This window comes from Brachyhypopomus gauderio, chromosome 1 (genome assembly GCF_052324685.1).
Source record: "Brachyhypopomus gauderio isolate BG-103 chromosome 1, BGAUD_0.2, whole genome shotgun sequence".
NCBI lineage: Eukaryota > Metazoa > Chordata > Actinopteri > Gymnotiformes > Hypopomidae > Brachyhypopomus > Brachyhypopomus gauderio.
In genome coordinates, this window is record NC_135211.1 from 44,976,233 (window position 1) to 44,995,265 (window position 19,033).

The 19,033-nt window shown below is 47.8% G+C and overlaps 1 protein-coding gene and 1 long non-coding RNA gene across 5 annotated transcripts in view; one reads left to right on the plus strand and one right to left on the minus strand.

Moving 5' to 3' along the window:
• The window catches only part of LOC143521994 (uncharacterized), a 73,383-nt gene that overhangs the window by 52,081 nt on the left and 2,269 nt on the right, over nucleotides 1-19,033 (plus strand). The window contains exons 5-6 of the long non-coding RNA XR_013132892.1: nucleotides 112-234; nucleotides 18,094-18,255. This is a non-coding gene — a long non-coding RNA (uncharacterized LOC143521994). The remainder of the gene's footprint in view (nucleotides 1-111; nucleotides 235-18,093; nucleotides 18,256-19,033) is intronic.
• The window catches only part of ctnna2 (catenin (cadherin-associated protein), alpha 2), a 334,212-nt gene continuing 318,822 nt past the window's right edge, over nucleotides 3,644-19,033 (minus strand). For 3 of the 4 annotated variants that reach the window (XM_077015531.1, XM_077015540.1, XM_077015558.1), the window contains 6 exons: nucleotides 15,450-15,601; nucleotides 13,467-13,580; nucleotides 8,278-8,459; nucleotides 7,919-8,024; nucleotides 5,486-5,620; nucleotides 3,644-5,194 (listed from right to left, as the gene is read on the minus strand). In XM_077015531.1, the coding sequence (XP_076871646.1) occupies nucleotides 4,907-5,194; nucleotides 5,486-5,620; nucleotides 7,919-8,024; nucleotides 8,278-8,459; nucleotides 13,467-13,580; nucleotides 15,450-15,601 (977 nt within the window). In that variant the 3' untranslated portion in view covers nucleotides 3,644-4,906. The remainder of the gene's footprint in view (nucleotides 5,195-5,485; nucleotides 5,621-7,918; nucleotides 8,025-8,277; nucleotides 8,460-13,466; nucleotides 13,581-15,449; nucleotides 15,602-19,033) is intronic. The other variant, XM_077015550.1, reaches the window with a different exon arrangement.

Consider the following 19,033-nt stretch of genomic DNA (forward strand, 5'->3'; position numbering starts at 1 on the left):
TGAGAGAGAGCATAGCCAGGGGATTGATACGAGAGTTGGGGGGGGGGGGGGGGTGCTTTGCTTTTCAGGGCAGGAAGTGACACGGCTCTTCTTTAATATCCTCTTTTCCAGAGCTCTCCAGACTGAACACATGACACGAGTGCTGAAATTTGATCAGCTTGTCTAAGCAGCATCTTATCTGGGCCTGGCAAGTGCTTAATTTGAAAGCTCAGAGTCACGTCTAACACCAATTAGGTAGGCACAGAATATCATGCAAATGGGCTGCTTTCCTCTCCCAGACTTTCCATAATATTTCTCAACAATAACAATTGTGGTCAATCCAGGTGCTCCGTTGACATTTTAATGATGTTTGTGTAATATTAAAGTGTCAATCACTTTTTCTCACATGATTCATGCAGAGTGAGGGAACTGGCTTTGAATTGGCTAAATATGTCTCCAGCACAAACTTTTTGACAGTTCCCACAGTGTAATCACTAAGTATTTGGCTTCTCCTGGAGATAATGCAGTTATTACAGGGGGCTTCATTTGTACATCACATGCTGTGGTTGTAAAGTCATTCTAATGAAAACTGAATGAAGGCTTGAGAGTTTAATTGCCAGTAACCTTTATCTGCTTTCAGTTAAGATGTTTCATTAAAGTGAGGGAGAACGTAACCCTACCCCCCCCCCCCCTCCCCCATATACACGCAGATCTCAAAGAAAGTGGTGGGGGGAAGACCCAGTGACATGCTGATAAAGTGGTGCTTATCTCTGTTATTAGAATGTGTCACTGTGAATCACACTGCACTGTAATGCAGTGGCGGTTCACATGCGTGGTATCACTGCATAGCGATGAGAACAACTGTTCTGCTCAAGGCACCTGTGTGCGCTCACGAGCTGCTTCTTCCGGACGAGCAGGCATGATGGACCACTCGAACACAAACCGAGGTGCCCCGTCTGAGGAGGGAGCAAACAGTATCCAGGGAGAAATGTCTTATTCTGGCATATTGAAAACCTACTGTACTCTAGTGACCAGGCCAAATCTCCATCCATATCCAACAGAAGACCTCGCTCACTATTGAAGAACACCGATCTATCGTCGTTTTCGTTCTTCAGCTCTCTGCAGCTTCCGTCACCCTTGGAGATAGTAGGTCAAGATGAGGTGAAATGAGGTAATCATTGATGGTGAAAAGATAGAAGTGTTGCAAGGGAAGGAACACATAATATAATTCCTGTTTGGACACTGAATGGGTAATCTCTAATGGCCTTAAACAAGCCTGGTTGAAGCTTCAAATGGATCGGTCCCTCTTTATGAACCCTCATCTCTCCGGTTGTTATTCCAGAGTAAATCGCAAGAGCCATCATGTTTGGGCAGTAATTAATTTCAATCTTTTGAAGTGAAACAAGATGCATTTACATGCTAATGAAAGGAAGTCTAACTTTTTTTTAATGATCAAAGTGTCCATGGCTTGTTAGTTCGAAGATTAAAAAGCCCGTAAACATCTCGGCGTGGATGATGTAACATTTGAATGAAAGCGACAAAGCAGGACAAGCAGGTCTGGAGCCACGAGGCTGCTGGCAGCTGAGACTGTCCAGAAGGCCAAATAACACATGACCTCCATTTTCCCCCATCATCACACACCCACCCACCTCCAACCACACACACACACTTCAGTGGGTGCAAAGCAAATTTCCATAGAAGGAAAAAACAAAAAAAAAGAACCAATGATATGGTGGAGGAATACAAAACCGATGGAGCGTTTCCAAGCTGAATTTGGCAAACAGACCGATGGGACGGGTTGCATGTCCGCAGTGAAAAAGGTTTGGGGTCTGATGCAACAGTTCGACGCTGCTCTGCAGAGCGACTGGGGTTAGAATAAGGGAGGCATGGCTGTGTGTGAACCCAGTTTGACAATCCCAGCAGAACCTGGCGGGTGTGGCGGGCCCCGCGGCCCCAGAGGCCACGCTCCGGTTCATTAGGTCCTTAACAGGAGCGTGGTCAGTCATCAGCATCTCTTTGTCTTGGCGTGATGCAATTAAAGCTCTGGCTTTGTCAAAGCTGGACCTTGGCGGTCTCGGTGGACACTCGGAGAAGAGACGTGCTGCAGCTTGTTAGACTGGGGGGGGGGGGGGGGGGGGACGCAAGGCCAAGTTTTGTTGCCTCGTATTTTGCCTGACAGACAGAAAAAGTGCAAATCTGTGCTACTTCAGGCTGTTTACAAAGTTGTTATGCTACTTCAGGCCTCCACCCCGGTGACGATTAGACACTGTACTTGGTTACACTGCTCAGCAGTCTGTGCTAGACTGACGGTTCGGATTCGTATTTTGCACTAGACTATGGTGTACGATTGTGCTTGGTTACCGTAGTAACAAATTTGGTCTTCCTGCACTCCCCGGCAACAGAAATCAAAATGACATGAAAGGATGGTAGGGGATGGGTCTCAAATTTATCAAGCAACCGGCCCCAAGCAGGAGGGTCAGAAGTACCAGGATTGCCCATGAAAGGTATTCTGGGGACAGGATACATAGATGGGGTTAATGACATGGCAACACCAGTGACATGAGAGATGGAGAAACCTCCCAGCCACATACAGAGGCACATAGACCTCAAAGCTGCTAAAAGCAAACACTGATTGTCAGTTTAGACGATCCTGTGATGCAGCGTGTGAATTCATTCTCCCAAATAAACCTTCTTCTGTTGTTCCTGTTTGAGGTGTACACCACAGTTCATTTTCACATCAAAGCTTTCATGACGAGCGCCGTATTGTATCATAACAAGAATGCGAATTATTTGATGAAATGTTAACGGAGCCTTGTTTATGAGCGTCTAGAGGAACATCCCTGGAACATGTTGCACATTAAATATGCAGCAGCGCGTTCACAAGTTCAGTTTTCACGAGATGCCGCAGCTATAAGGAGAAGCCGAGGGAGGCAGCGGTGTGTTTGAGGGCCTCCCGTTTACGAGCTCACATCAACACCAAGTGCTGCATGTTCACTTTTTGTCCACCTCCAAACCTGGAGGGAGCTCAAGTCCCCTAATCAAAGAATGCCAAGGCTTGTGTTATTTGCCAAGGTGCTACGTTTACACATATAGAATTACACAGCCTACATTTCACTGAGACATTCTTCTCAGTTTTGTGTTGTTCTCACTTTGTCACTGTCTTTGTGTCTTTATGTACTGTGTTTTTGTATTATATATATATATATATATATATATATATATATATATATATATATATATATATATATATATATATATATATATATATATATATAAATAAACACTGGTTAACATCTTGGTTGCAGAGGATTAGACAAAAGAAACCCTTTCCCTTTCATGGGAGTCCAGTTCTGATCCTGCCCGCTTTGCCCCATGCCCCGAGAGGCCACCCCACCCTCCACCCACCCCCCGGCGTGGAGGAGTAAATGACATGAGTACTTCCACAGAGTCTCTGACTAATCCTCTTGTAATGAGTTTCATTAGGTGTTCTTGCCCATGCTAAGCCTGCAGGTACAGAGGAAATGGCTGCTAGCAGCGTGACCTCTGGCAGAGGGGTCACCCTCCCCGGTTCACACACCTGCCTGCTCTCTGGGCCTTAATCAGCACAAGATCTGTGTGAGATTGGTGAGTAAAAGAACCACAGAAATCTTGACTAGAGAACAAAAAAAAACAAGTTTTTTTTTGTTTTTTTTATTAATATCATCTCAGGAGTAACTGAGGTTGACATGTTGAAGACTTTAGTCTGTGACATCTACAAAGCTTCAGCTAACAGAGACAAACGGTGTTTTTTTTTATATTTTTCAAAGGAAACACTTGTACAGTTCGCTGCTGTTTTTCCTCCAGATTTTTCGGAGCGGTAGAATAATTGACGTACGTGATCTGCTGAAACAGTGGGGCACTGAAGCCAAGTTTCACACAGTAACAGTTTCCATGTTCAAGAAAGATTTCTGTCACCTAAATAAAGAACACTCAGATTGTTCAGTATGAGGAATAATCTGACCCTGTCACAGGAACTGAGGAGTGTGACGAAAAACTGTGCTTTCAAAAAGTGAATTGGAGGCAGACTCGGAGCACACGGTTGCAGGTTTATTAGAGAATTGTGACTATAAAGGTATGCAGGATTCTACTTATTCTCTGAGCAAACCACACAACTAGTTCAATCGGTCCATTTCTAGTAATATGTTCAACACGATGGCCAAAGGCTGCAGAAGTTAGTGATGCAGGAATATAATTAAATAAGTGGCAAAACCAAGAGGATTATATGGATTGTGAAGGGTCAAACAAAAAAAGGGATCAATATAACTCCTATCACTACGAATCATATCCAGTGTCAAAGTTTACGTTAGGAGCTCCGTTGCCCTTAACAGCTAGGATTGACATTATCTCAGCATATATTATTTTCTTTCATATATCTGTGTAAATATGGCCAGTCAGTAGGTAACACCGCTAACTAACAAACACCACAGGAACTGTACTGAAGCCTGAACGCCACAGTAAACAAACACCACTCGCCTCCTCATGTTGATTTGTGTCCCGTTGATTTTGTTGTCCTTTTTTTAATTTTACTTTTTTTTGTCAGAAGAAGCAACTGGGGGGGGGGGGGGGGGGGGGGGGTAGTTAGGGTGGGCTTTGCCAACCTCTCACGACAGTAGGGCACACGGGGTCACACCCACCCCATCACCAGGTCAGGAGACGTCGCCAGCGTAGGACACTAAGAACAAGGGCCTGCAAAGAACTAGAGGGTGAGGGGGAGAGAGAGAGACGGAGAGAGAGAGACGGAGAGAGAGAGACGGAGAGAGAGAGAGAGAGAGAGAGACAGAGAGAGAGAGAGGGCAAAGGTGTGTGTGTGACTGGGCTGGAGGGCAAGGGAAGTTTGAGCCTTGAAGATTTTCTTTTTTTTCCCCCCTTTGCATGCCTGCCTCAGGAGTTAAAAGGAGTCCATGGCTTTGAACTCGCTGAGGGCCTGGACCGGCGAGATGTGCTTCTTCTGTGAGCCGCGGCGCACGCGCGTCTGACACTCCTCCGGCTTCTCCCGCTTCACCAGCGGCTTTTTTTCCGGCACCTTCATGCGCCAGGAGACCACGGGCGAGTTCACCGCCGCCGTGCCGTACACCTTCTGGTACTTGGTGGAGGCCACGTACGACGCCTTGACCGTCAGCACCACGGCGTTCATCAGGTTCTTGGCTGCCTGGATCAGGGACGTGGCGCTGTCCAGCTGGAGGAGGGGGGGGAAGCAGTCAGGTGACTGAGGGCAGAGTATTTTGCTTAGCCTCAGCACATGGAAGTTTCACCGCAGTGTAACACTAGCTAGTAATGACTTAAAAATCAATGCAAACTGAATTCGATTCGATACGTTTCGGGTGTTATGTGAGGCGGACGTGTTTTCTGAAACAGCAGCTCTTCTACAGTGCTTGTCCCTCTGGCTCCATTAAGACGTTCTTTACATGCAGTGCTCATTGTTTATTCAGAGCGGGTGCTGATATGAGTGTTAGAAGAATAAAGGTACCCCCGAGACGATGAGCTCTCCTCCCAGGTTCTGGACTTCTGCCTTCACCTTGCTGCAGATGTTGAGCTGGTGGCAATACAGAGCGATTCTCTGAAGATAGGCCAGCAGGTCCTGCTTGCAGGCCGAATCCGGACACTGGAAGGAAACAAGGGAGTCAACTCGGTTCTGACGGTGTCCTAAATTAACATGAGCCCTTCCGCTGTTCCCTAGAGTCCACCTGACATGCTTACAGGTGGAATTACAGCATGAGCACCTCAAAGGAAATGAAAGGCCCTGGACACCCAGCGCTGTCTGACCCCTCCCTTAAACCAGTGGGGAGGAGAAGGCAAAGGGAGAGACATTTGAACCTTCGTGGAAGTCTAGCGATGTTGAATGGCTCTGCTGTGTGGGTTTTCTGGGCTGAGGTCTGAGAACAAATGGACCCTGTGATTTATGCTTCGATCTCACGCTCACGTCCCAAACAGGAATGGCTGTCAAAGCTCAGTAACGAATGAGTTCATTTTATAAACATGAGCCAGAGATAACCGGGGCAAAAACGAATGCTCTCTTCATAAAAAAAGATGACCGCCTAATAAAACCTGGGCTCCAATAGGTTCAAATGTCTCCGGGCAGGAACACTGGAGGAAGACCTGCATGCTTATTACATCCAAACATGTTCAGCTTCTGACCAAGTGGGAAAACACGGGCAGGTTTTGAGTGCTCACTCTACTCATAGAGACACAGCTTAGCTCATAAACAAGTGAGCGTTTAGCTGATGAGGCTAAGAGAAAAACGCTGAACTCAGCAGTGCCTTCATGATGGCCTCCACAGATCTACAAAAGCAGACAGGTAAGGAAAAAGGGCCCGCATGTGTTGCATATCTGCGTTCAGGAAACGATCAGGTCCTGAATGCTCATGTCTCAGGCCATGTTCTGCACAGACAGCCCCCTGTGCCTTCCCCCGTGAATATATTAAACAGATGTTCTAACAACACACGAGCTGCTGTTAAATATTCAACCCGTGGCTGTTTGAATTCGCAACAGACGCACCGATGCCATGCCAAGTTATAGGTAATCAGGGGTGTTGATGGACAGTTGAGCTGTGGGTGAAGATGATTTCAGAGGTGAGACAGAGAGAGGGCAACGTAGAGTGAAAGTGTGTGTGCGTGTGTGTGTGTGTGTGTGTGTGTGTGTGTGTGTGTGTGTGTGTGTGTGTGGAGGAGGCATACAGGATCCAGAAGTGTGGGTGGCTGTGTCGAGCACTGAATACTGCAGCCTGAGAACTGTAAACCACAACACACTGCTGCTCTCTTCCTCAGTCACACTGCTATATAACACTACACTCACATTACTCTAGAATCACACTCCTCTCACACTACGCTCACATTACTCTAGAATCTCACTCCTCTCACACTACACTCACATTACTCTAGAATCACACCTCACTTCTCTATAGTCATACTATAATCACACATCTCTTCCCTCTCTCTCCTGCACTCATTAAACCTGTCGAGACCCGTTCTCCTGGTTTAACACATGCCAGCCAGGGCAGAGCCTCATCAGCCTCCATCAGGGGCAGCGTGCTCCCCCAGTCCTGAACACCTTGTTCTCCACCAGTCTGGCAGGTCCATGAACTTGTTTTACTAGCGAGGCACAAATGTTCGGTAAGGGACGCGTGATCCTGAATATGCCCAAAGTCCACCAGAAGAGAAGTGTGGAAAGAGTACCCAGAATCCCCTGCATCCCAGCCCATGGGCTGGAGTCTGGCAAGCCTAGAAGGGAGAAGTGATCACACTCCAATGCTTGAATTACTACCTCGTCAGCAAGGTGATCCGATTCCCTTCCGTGTGTGTGTGTGTGTATGTGTGTGTGTGTGTTTCTGCAGGCTTTTTACCCAAGAGGGACGAAATACCCTGCCAGATCAACAAACACCTCATGCTCTGATGACTCAGCAATTTCAAAACACCCCTCCGACCAAGCCCACAGATGATGTGTAGCACCTTACACACACACACACACACACACACTCTCTCCCGTGACTCTGTTCTCTTAGCATTTGTCTTCCAAGGAGCTTCTGTGATTGATTAGATATTGAAAAGGGGCTGTCAGCACATTAGGGAGAAGCTGCCCAATTGATAATGAATACAACCCCCTTGAAGGTGCTAATTCTATTAAAGGTGATGTGGGGTTGTACCCTCTATTTAAGATCTAGCGGCCACCCCTTACAGGGCCATGTCTCCACCTGAAAAACAGCAGTGGCAGAATGAGGTGGGGGTGTGTGGAGTGGTAAAGAAAATTATGGATTTACACATATGGAACAGAAATAGTGACAGAGGGCTCTTAAAGCTATACTGCAGGTCTTGGATCAGATGATTTTGGTATGTTTAGCAATAATCTATTTAAGCAGAGAAGACAAATAGTTTCTAGACTGGTGGACTACAGGAATTCCTCTGACCTGGTCGGCCACGGCACGAGCCAACTTGTCCATCCTGGATCCAGCCTCTGCAATCTTCTTGGCAGCATTAATCACGTCTGAAGAGTTCTTCAGCGGCCCCTTTCCCCTGTGAGCACACACGCACACCCATGCAAATGCACATCCACAAATTACTGCATCACCAGCGAATCAACACAGTGGGGCTCAAGTTTCCCCACTGCTCTCAGTGATGGAGGCGACGTAGTGCCTCACAAGCTGAGCACAAGCTCATGAAAGCAGCCAGCCATGGTGCGCTGGTGCAGACCCTGGGCTAACCACTCTGGAGAACACAGCGGGAGTCTGACTCGGTGTGTCAGTGTAGATTGTCAGTGTGTGTGTACCGAGTGAAGTCGGTCATCTCCATCATGATCATACACATCTGCTTGGCCAGGACGATGATGTCGTTGCCGTTGTCGTCCCACTTGGCCACCTCTGCGTCCAGCTTGCTCTTCTCCTGCCGGAAGCTCTCCACCTGCTCCGCGATCTTGGCCTTCTCCTCCTGAGGCAGCTGGGCCATGATAGCCTGGGGGGGGGGAGTGGTTATAGCAGTTTTTAGATTATCGCTAGCAATATTATTATTTCTGCATTATTACTATTTGCTTATGCATTATTAGAGCAATTTAAACCCATCCTACCTTTTGTTTACTTTTTTTTTTTTTTTACCTTTTATTAATTTCTTCATCAAAGCTTTGGCAATACAAGTGTGAATATTTGTCATGCCAATAAGGCTGAAGTGAATTGAAATGACTTTGAGAGAGAGAGAGAATTTGCATTAAAAAGACAGAAGGGGAAAGAAAGAAGAAAGAGAAAAAAATAAAATGGAGTTGGGAAAGGTGTAATCAAACTTATTAAACACCCTGTCTAGGTTGCTGTATTCCCTTGAAAAGTTCACATTACCCTCTCCCGTCTACCGAAAAAGAATTTAATTGATCCACCCCATTAAAATGCCACAGAATAAAGTTTTTCAACTTAACACTTAATCATACAGCAGGTCCTTCTGGGAAGCCCCGCCCTTCCCAATATTCCTGACTCATAAAGAGCCAATCGTCCTCTTGCTTCCTGTCATGTCTCTCCTTCGGATAGGGAAATACATTCTCTCTCTGTAGCAGTTCTGAGAAGGTCCACAATGGCATTAATCTCTTTTGCAAGGTCACACGCACAGATGGGCCTGAATATTATTTGTGAGATAAATGTATAATTACTTACACTAGTCAATGAATTATGCATTTGTTTAATGCTCTGTCAAAGGGCTGAAAGAGGAAGAGGGGTAAGGACTAACTGTGTGTGGTGGAGTCTAGTACTGAATGATATATTACATGCGGTAATGGTAGTTAAAGCCAAACAGTGGCACGAACTAGCTTAGCTTAGCATGTTGCTCATACACATTACTTCATGTTTTGACCATGAACTCATTATATTTAGCAAAGGTACCCATGCCAACCATGCAATCAGCATAGTCCATATTTAACAAATCTTCAGCCACTATATCAGCGAACTGAACAAATGCCTGAACCTGAGAATCCTTTAAAGTTAGGGAGAGGCATTTAGCCGGAGGGTCGGCTCCTGTGGGCAGATATGCCCCCCACCCCCCGGCCTGTTTCCCTTTCCTCGTCTGTCTCCTCTCCAGCTCGTGAATTTGTTCATCCCAAATCCTCCTTCCCTCGTTCGCTGATAGCGAGAGCAGAGCCCGGCAGCTTAACGCACTCCGGCAAATCCATCCCCGCGCAAAGCCGCGACGCCTGGCGCCTCAAGCCTGTGTTCCTGCTCCTGTATCAGGAGAGGCACCCCCTCCCCCAAACAACGCACCTGCCAGAGGTGCCGATTAAACATGCCCCGTTTGAGGCAAAATGGCACCTGTGTTCAGAGACACGATTTAAGGCTGACCTGTAAATGCCATTTCCCAATCACACCACTAAGCAGGGGTGGAGTAGGGTCTAATGTGGAGAGAGAGAGTGTGTGTGTGGGTGGAGTAGGGTCTAATGTGGAGAGAGAGAGTGTGTGTGTGGGTGGTGTAGGGTCTGATGTGGAGAGAGAGAGTGTGTGTGTGGGTGGAGTAGGGTCTAATGTGGGGAGAGAGAGTGTGTGGGCGGGTGGAGTAGGGTCTAATGTGGAGAGAGAGTGTGTGTGGGTGGAGTAGGGTCTAATGTGGGGAGAGAGAGTGTGTGTGTGTGGGTGGAGTAGGGTCTAATGTGGAGAGAGTGTGTGTGTGTGTGTGGAGTAGGGTCTAATGTGGAGAGAGAGTGTGTGTGGGTGGAGTAGGGTCTAATGTGGAGAGAGAGTGTGTGTGTGGGTGGAGTAGGGTCTGATGTGGAGAGAGAGAGTGTGTGGGTGGGTGGAGTAGGGTCTAATGCAGAGAGAGTGTGTGTGTGGGTGGAGTAGGGTCTGATGTGGAGAGAGAGAGTGTGTGTTTGTGGAGTAGGGTCTAATGTGGAGAGAGAGTGTGTGTGGGTGGAGTAGGGTCTAATGTGGGGAGAGAGAGTGTGTGTTTGTGGAGTAGGGTCTAATGTGGAGAGAGTGTGTGTGTGGGTGGAGTAGGGTCTAATGTGGGGAGAGAGAGTGTGTGGGTGGAGTAGGGTCTAATGTGGAGAGAGTGTGTGTGTGGGTGGAGTAGGGTCTAATGTGGAGAGAGTGTGTGGGTGGAGTAGGGTCTGATGTGGAGTGAGAGAGTGTGTGTGTGGGTGGAGTAGGGTCTAATGCAGAGAGAGTGTGTGTGTGTGGGTGGAGTAGGGTCTGATGTGGAGAGAGAGTGTGTGTGGGTGTAGTAGGGTCTAATGTGGAGAGAGAGAGTGTGTGGGTGGAGTAGGGTCTAATGCAGAGAGAGTGTGTGGGTGGAGTAGGGTCTAATGTGGGGAGAGAGAGTGTGTGTGGGTGGAGTAGGGTCTAATGTGGAGAGAGAGTGTGTGTGTGTGGAGTAGGGTCTAATGCAGAGAGAGTGTGTGGGTGGAGTAGGGTCTAATGTGGGGAGAGAGAGTGTGTGTGGGTGGAGTAGGGTCTAATGTGGGGAGAGAGAGTGTGTGTGGGTGGAGTAGGGTCTAATGTGGGGAGAGAGAGTGTGTGTGGGTGGAGTAGGGTCTAATGTGGAGAGAGAGAGTGTGTGGGTGGAGTAGGGTCTAATGCAGAGAGAGTGTGTGGGTGGAGTAGGGTCTAATGTGGAGAGAGAGAGAGTGTGTGGGTGGAGTAGGGTCTAATGCAGAGAGTGTGTGGGTGGAGTAGGGTCTGATGTGGAGAGAGAGAGTGTGTGGGTGGAGTAGGGTCTAATGCAGAGAGAGAGTGTGGGTGGAGTAGGGTCTAATGTGGAGAGAGAGAGAGTGTGTGTGGGTGGAGTAGGGTCTGATGTGGAGAGAGAGAGTGTGTGGGTGGAGTAGGGTCTAATGCAGAGAGAGAGTGTGGGTGGAGTAGGGTCTAATGTGGAGAGAGAGAGAGTGTGTGTGGGTGGAGTAGGGTCTAATGTGGAGAGAGTGTGGGTGGAGTAGGGTCTAATGCAGAGAGAGAGTGTGGGTGGAGTAGGGTCTGATGTGGAGAGAGAGAATGTGTGGGTGGAGTAGGGTCTAATGCAGAGAGAGAGTGTGGGTGGAGTAGGGTCTAATGTGGAGAGAGAGAGAGAGTGTGTGTGGGTGGAGTAGGGTCTAATGTGGAGAGAGTGTGGGTGGAGTAGGGTCTAATGCAGAGAGAGTGTGTGGGTGGAGTAGGGTCTAATGTGGAGAGAGAGAGAGTGTGTGTGGGTGGAGTAGGGTCTAATGCAGAGAGAGAGTGTGTGTGGGTGGAGTAGGGTCTGATGTAGAGAGGGAGTGTGTGTGGGTGGAGTAGGGTCTGATGTAGAGAGAGAGAGAGTGTGTGGGTGGAGTAGGGTCTGATGTAGAGAGAGAGTGTGTGTGTGGGTGTGTGTGTGTTTGCCTGTGTGTCTGGGAGCAGGGAGCTGCTGTGACTTAATTAGGGTGTGATATTCTAATACGTGTTATGATTTTGTTTAGGTTCACTCTGGTCTGTAGGATGGCGGACACCACCAACACTGTACAGACCATCCAAATGTACACGCCCTCTTCTGTCCTCACAGCTTTCCTCTGTGAATGATTTCCAAATAATCTTTGTGGAGAGAGGCAGTATGTGTGTGTGTGTTCATATGATATTGTGTGTTGGTATAGGAGTGTGTGTACCAGTCCACGCAGGCCTGGTAGATGCTGATATGCTCCAGCGTTCAGCAAGGAGTCTGGAGTGCGCTTCATACACACACACACACACACAGGGTCCAGGTCATGTACTGCAGTCTCTGCACACTGCAGTGACATGGAGGTGATGCTTCAGTGCGCATGCACGTTGCCACCACTAGCGCTAGGATGTCTGTGCGGCCTGCACCGTGCCCCCCCCCTGCACCGTGCCCCCCCCTGCAGGAGAACCCAGCGTCCTCCTGGGAGGAGGCGGGCTGCGTACTGCAGGCTAGATGTGTGCACGCAAGCAGTGGCTCTGAGCACGGATGAGCAGAACTGGACAGGCAACAGGATAACAAACCAGAACTTTCAGTAAAACTTTGGCAGAATGATTTAGACTGGAAAGAACAGCTAGATGTGCTGTGAGAGTTGGTCTGGCCTCAGTCAATGGGTTTCTCATCACTCCAGTGCTTAGGGGATGACCCTGACTGCCGGGGAAGACAACCGCACCTCACCAGCCATGAAGGATTCCTGAAGACTATGATTGCCATTCCAAAATAAAAGTTCAACTGTCATCATCAGGCGCACCTTAAAGAATTCAGAATTTAAGCCAAAAATAATAATAATCTGTCGTCGAATCTTATCACCGCGTCACGTCCAGCCCCTCCCTCCTCCCTGGTCCCGCCTAGCTTCCCGCTCCCATTCGTTCCTCCCTCTGTCTGTCACGCCCTCGTCGTTAGTCCCCACACACCTGAGTCTCGTTTCACCGTCTTGTCTCTGCGTATAAAAACCCCCTAGTGTTTTACCCCTGTGTCGGTATGTGAGTCCCTCGTTACTTCTCTGTCTTACTTCTTGTCTGTTCATTCCATGACTTTTGATCTTGCTCTTAGTGCCACTCCTAGTCCTCGTTTGTTGGGTTATGTCTCCCTGGGTTTAGTGCTTGTGTTTTCATTGTTATGTTCCCCGTCATTAGTAGCCATTGGTGGTTGGTATCTCGTTGTCTGTTTAGTTATTTCGTTTATGCTGCGGTTGGCTTCTTCCTAGTTGTCTCTCCTGTGTCGTGTTCTCCCCGTAATATGTATATGGTTTATTAGTTGTTATGTCCTCGTGAGTTAACATTCCCAGTTATTGAGCTTACCCGTTTGGTTGTGTCTTCTCCTTGGTTTAGCGTAGCTACCCTTTTGCCTTCTGTGTTTTGTCCTTTGGTTTACCTCTGTCTTTCCATTAAATCTTTCAAAATCTGCACTTGCGTCACTGCTGCTGATCTCCCGCCCCGTGAAACGTTACACACCGTTATATTTTAACACGGCGCGTTCCTGCACTTCACTCTGGATGTGACACTAAGCTGCGCGCGGACTTCACGGGGGGGAGGGAGGCTCACTTACTCTGGCGCTCTGGCCCGCAATGAGCTGGTCATCCTCAGTCTGGACGCTGGTGCGGCTGCGGGTGTCGTAGTCCTCCTGTTCAAAGTCAGAGTCGTCCTCCAACTCCTCTGGGGTCTGGAGAGAAAACACACAGCCACACACACGCATGAACATTCACATGTAATGTTTCATTATTTTGTAAGGACTGATACTGCAACAGGTGGTGATAATATATATATACCGATCTCCAACACAGAAACACATACTAATACATACAGATTACATATTCAGTAAATAAAACAATAAACCCCATATGATGAGCTAATAAAGCACACCACTTTTTACAGTGGCTATCAGCTGTAGGAAGACCCATCTGCTCACAGCATCAGTAACGCCCACTCCTCGTGGGCGGGGCCTGCATAAATACATAAGTGCGTGATTGCAGATGTAGAATCATACGACCCACTAACTCAACCGCTCTCCACTTGCACATAAGTGCTGCATGCTTAGTAGATGAACTGCAGCTAAAGAAGCGAATGTCATGGCTCAGTCTCCCTGAAACCAGCACTCCTGTTGCAGGCACACAGCGGCCACACGCTTGGCTACGGTAGTCAACTGCACCGGCATCTGGAAGAAACAATCAAGACTTGAAAGTAAAGCAGTGCTCAGTACCGCAAAGTCCTGCAGGTCTGCGTGAATACATGGCTCTCAACAAAGCTGTGGCACATAACGCCAGCACACTGCAGTGCACGATATCCTTCCACAACACAATATGCAGCAGACAAAGGCCTATTTTCTCCCGCAACATCCCACTCTGAGTATATTATACTCAGATTGGTACACACTGTGTGGACACTGCGCACATAATCGCCCCCAGTGAAGCCACCACAGGGCTCTGGTGAAATGTCACCAGTAGGATGGCGAAGGCCACCCAGACAACATCTTGGTGCGGCAAACACTTAGTCATTGATGTAAAAGGTGATTTATATGAGTAATAATGTACTCATGCTCAGGCTGGGTCATGGTGGCTCAGACGTAGACGGGACTTAATTGGTCTTAGTTTCAAGATATCTTGTTCTAAACCAGATATATATGGATGTTCCCACTTCATCCATGAGCCCCATTAAAACTATATTCTAACTCTATACATTACACCTGGATCAGTGGCCTTAGGAGATTACGAGGGCCCTGACATCACAATTGTGCCCCTAGTAAGTCCCAAAACGGGGATACTGACCGGGAAGTGGAGGCGAGTCCAAAGAGTCCAATGGTTGATTGGTTTAAACGCTGACTGGGATCCCGTATCTGTATACAATCTCATTGGGCATATATGCGTCCAATGGCAGTATATTTAAACGGGTGTTGTCTATGAACTGTATGTTTATACTGCCTATAAGATTACCATGCTGACTGAATCAGATAAATTTGCAGCCACCTCTAATTTGGGTCTCCAACGCAGCTTCACTTGTATGGAGTAAACCGCTCTGCAGAATCCATCTTATGCTGATTGTTCTAGCCTGGTGCCCCTAATAGGGTATATTCCCCCACAAATACGAACAATAGTGTTGTGATTTGTGTGTGAGCATGCCCACTCCAGCCTGACAGACGAACCGCCGTGTTGATCCTGTTTTTCCCACTAAATTTGACGTCTCAGCAGGGTGCGGTAGTGTGACCTCGGGCCTTCGCCACGATGCCAATGCAGCCTGCACGCCGTTCCCATCAGAACACAGGAGGTCCGACTTATTTAACAGCCCAGCGGGACGGCTGAAATGAACAGCCTGCGCATAGGTTTATTCAGGAGACAGTGAACATGGGTGGTTTGAGGAAAGGCCTGCAGCATCGAGTGGTTATATGCACCGCTGCAAACGCCCTGGCCAGATGCTTAAACGCATGAAGTGTGTTTGCACGTTCAATTTTCACCTTCGTCTACGAGGCTTTCGTTATCTAACAGCCTGTCGGGCCGTGCGTGCCCGTGGGCACGGCGACGCTGGGCCTCAAACTCACCCTTATCATCAGCACGGCCTTCCTGATGTCACGCACGCCGTCGTAGACCAGGCGCGAGGCGTCGATGAACTCGTTCTCCTCGAAGGGCTGGGGGGGGCAGGTGGTCAGAGCCTCGATGGCCACCTCCACCTGCTCCGCGAAGCGCGGCATCACTGTGGAGGGAGGAGAGAGGAAGAGGGGAGGAGGAAGAGGGGTTATGCTTCAGGAGTTTGCCCGCTTGCCCACCGGGTGCCCGTGAGCTGGGAAGAGATTGGGAAGAACAGTTCGGTCCCAAAGGCCAGAACCGAGACGTGTTCAGGTAAGATTCCCCTCCGCTGAACTCTTAGACACTGCGCAAGCACAGAGAGGAAGCAGAGGAAAAGACGCTTTGGGAATACGAGCAGTGTGGGCAGTCCGCCGTCCGCCAATTAGCCGTCTCACCTTGTCAGTGGCGTATGCCGTGCAGCTGTCAGCCAGGGAGGGGAACCTCGGCAGACGCCAGATGTGTCTCCGTGACAGTGGCATCACAAATGATGTGCCTATGCACCTCACCTCGCTCCCACTCACACAAACACACACACACACACACACACACACACACACACACACACCACAACCGGCTCCTTTTTTTTTTTCTTCCTCTGCATTTCAATCAAAGCAGGCCCCGTCGCGCTGTTGCGCGCTGACAATACGCCAATCATGCGGGAGCTTGGTGGAAGGTCAAACGTACAAACGGAGAAGCTCCTGACTGGGCCGTGACTGGTGTTATGGAAAACAGCCTCCTGCAGTGATCCGCTCGGTTGGCTGAGCCGATACAGAGTCAAGGACCCGAAGGCAAATTTGACCAAGCCACCCTACTGATGCAGCCAGGTGCACATCTAACCTCACTGGCCTCTCCACACAACACCGCCATCTTTAACCAGCAGCTTTAACACCAGCTTCTACTCCACTCTAGCACATTCCAGTGTACTGAAACAAAAATCCCTTGCAGTGAATGTGGTATCGGCCAATGAGATCGCAGCTGTGTGCACCTTTTCAAGTCCCGTTCTTTTCCAGCACCGAAATTATACCTCTGACGTGTATATGTGAAGAATTAAGGGAAGACTACAAAGCCCAAATAAACATTCTTTAACCTTGGGACGAGCTCGCAAGGCTCACCTTAAAATACTCAGCAAATGGTTGGGAGCTGAAGGGGGCAATCATAGCAGAGAAAGCACAGTCATTATGAGCAAGGGTCACCAGCCTGAACAACATGAATCAGCACTACAACTACATGAGCATTGTAGAATCATCTGACACGTAAGCGTTGGGCAAACTGCTCACAACAATAGTCTGGGTGAAGCTTTGCAGCTCCACTAAGGACGGTAAGAACTGGGGCGGGTTCCAACCAGTTATTTTTTTCCCTCAGTGGCTTCTGTTTGGCACACATTTGTGCCTGTCTCTGTGAAATTAGATGGGTGAGCAAAGCCAAATCGGTCAGTGAATAAAGGCAGATGTAAAATCTGCTCTTAAAAAATACGCCAAACATGAAAAACTTTCCTTGTGTGCTCCTTCTGCTTGGTCTTTCTTTAACACACATTTAATTCATTTTAATCCATTTACTGCCAAAGCATAAAATAGGCTTTAGGGAATTTTTCTTTTCTTTTTTTTGCCACGACTTTTAAATAGGAATACTTAAACGCTCTCCGAGCTGTTGATGAGTAAAGTTGCGTATGGTGAGGAGCTATTTCAGGCTGGGCGGAGGAGGGAAACAGAATAGAGCCAAAAGGGAGTGGATTATTGTTCTGGGGGGAGTTGAGACCAAAACTGAGCAAGCAGTCAGTTAGGCACAATGGGTGTTTAAAAGACTTTTTCACGAAAGGGCCGCTTGGGCAAGCAGATATAGTGCGGGGAATCATTTCATTGTGAGTGGAGACAGCTGAGGGTTAAGAAGCCAAGGCCAGAAAAGCCTAATAGGCTTAATAAATGAAAAACTTAGAAATGAGGGCCCTTTACTAATGCCTAATAGGGCAATTTATGAATGCCTAATAGGCATAGCATCACTACTTGAAACAACTTAAACACTGTAGAAGAAGGGCAGCGCTCTTTCTTTTTGACCACTATAATAATGTGTCATTTGCCATTTCATTTGAATATGATGGAAAGTGTGACAACAACAACAACAAAAACCTTCTGATGAGAAGAACTGAAGAACAGCTGAAGTTCCTTCTGGTCCTACACATTTAGCCCTTCTGAACGTGATGTCAAGCTTCATTAATGTTTAATGTTTTTGGTTAATTATACAGGAGGAACCTGGGGTGTGGGTGCTGTAAACATCCCCGACAAAGCCTCTACCACAAAGCCTACTTCATCACCGAGCAGGAACTGAACCCCTATTCTCTCCATCTCTCTCTACCTCTCTCTGATTTCCTCCCCTTCTCTCTTTCTCTACTCCTCTCTCTCCAACTCTCTTTCTCTTCTGGTCTTCACGTCTCTCTTTTCCTGGCCACAGTCGTGTCGCAGGAAACTCCGGCCCCTCTTGATAACTTAACCCTTCATCACTCCGTTCAGCGGTAAATGACAAAACGAGGTCCCGCTCGGGCTACGGCAGCGTCCGCCACGCCACGGCGCACAATGGCAAGAGCACGTGTGCCATAACTCACGGTTTAAATCTCGCCGGTTCCAGCCATCTCGCGTGGAGATCGCTCCGGACGTACAGGACGAGGAGCGGTAGAGCGCAAGACGCCGTCAGCGGGTTTCCTGTTCTGGGGCTCAAGGACGTGGACGTGGCTGCAGGGCTGGACAGCCTTCTGCTGTCTCCACCAGACTTCAGGAGTGACCACTCAAGGTTAGATGGTAGACTCTATTGGTCTGGATGAACTATGCAAACGCTATTTAGATGGAGTTTTGGGCCACGTCTTGGTATGAGAAATGGAATATTGATTGGTCAGGTATGTCTTTTGCAATTATTGTGAAAACTGTTCTGAATGCATTTTTATTATATAATCTATGACTGTGGCCCAGTTCACACACACTCATACTGCCTGCATGCTTTCCTGATAATGAAAATGACATAACAACGAAGTAAAAAAAGTCTGTTAATGTCTCTTAGCTCCCAAACCTTTCAGAATAATTCTTCTCACATTTGTTCTGATTTGTAAAAGGGCAGAACCTTGTGTCCTTTAAGGTAAAAAGATTTATAAAGAAGTGTATAAAATAAGTATTTTTAATACATATTTATTGGTCTACCACATGTTCCAGGGTTTGTATGACCCATCGTGTCGAGTTTGTCTGCTGTCTTTGCTTCAGTAGCTGTCTGGATCATTTCAATTAGACTGGCTGGAGTGGATGGAGGAGGGAGGTCCTAATGCACATCATTTCTATTAAATGTACAATAATGCCAATAAAAGCAATTATGTTCCTGAATGGGGTGTGGCCAAAGGATACTGACCCCGCCCTCTTGGGCTTAAAAAAAAAAGATAAAAAGGTTTGTTTACAGTTAACATTGTGTTCCATTTACATTAAGGACCCTTTAACTATCGTTGCTTAAGACATTAATAAGCCATAAATAAGGTTAAGGTAATGTAATGGCAGTTCTTAAAATGGTTCCACACTGGGTGTCCACC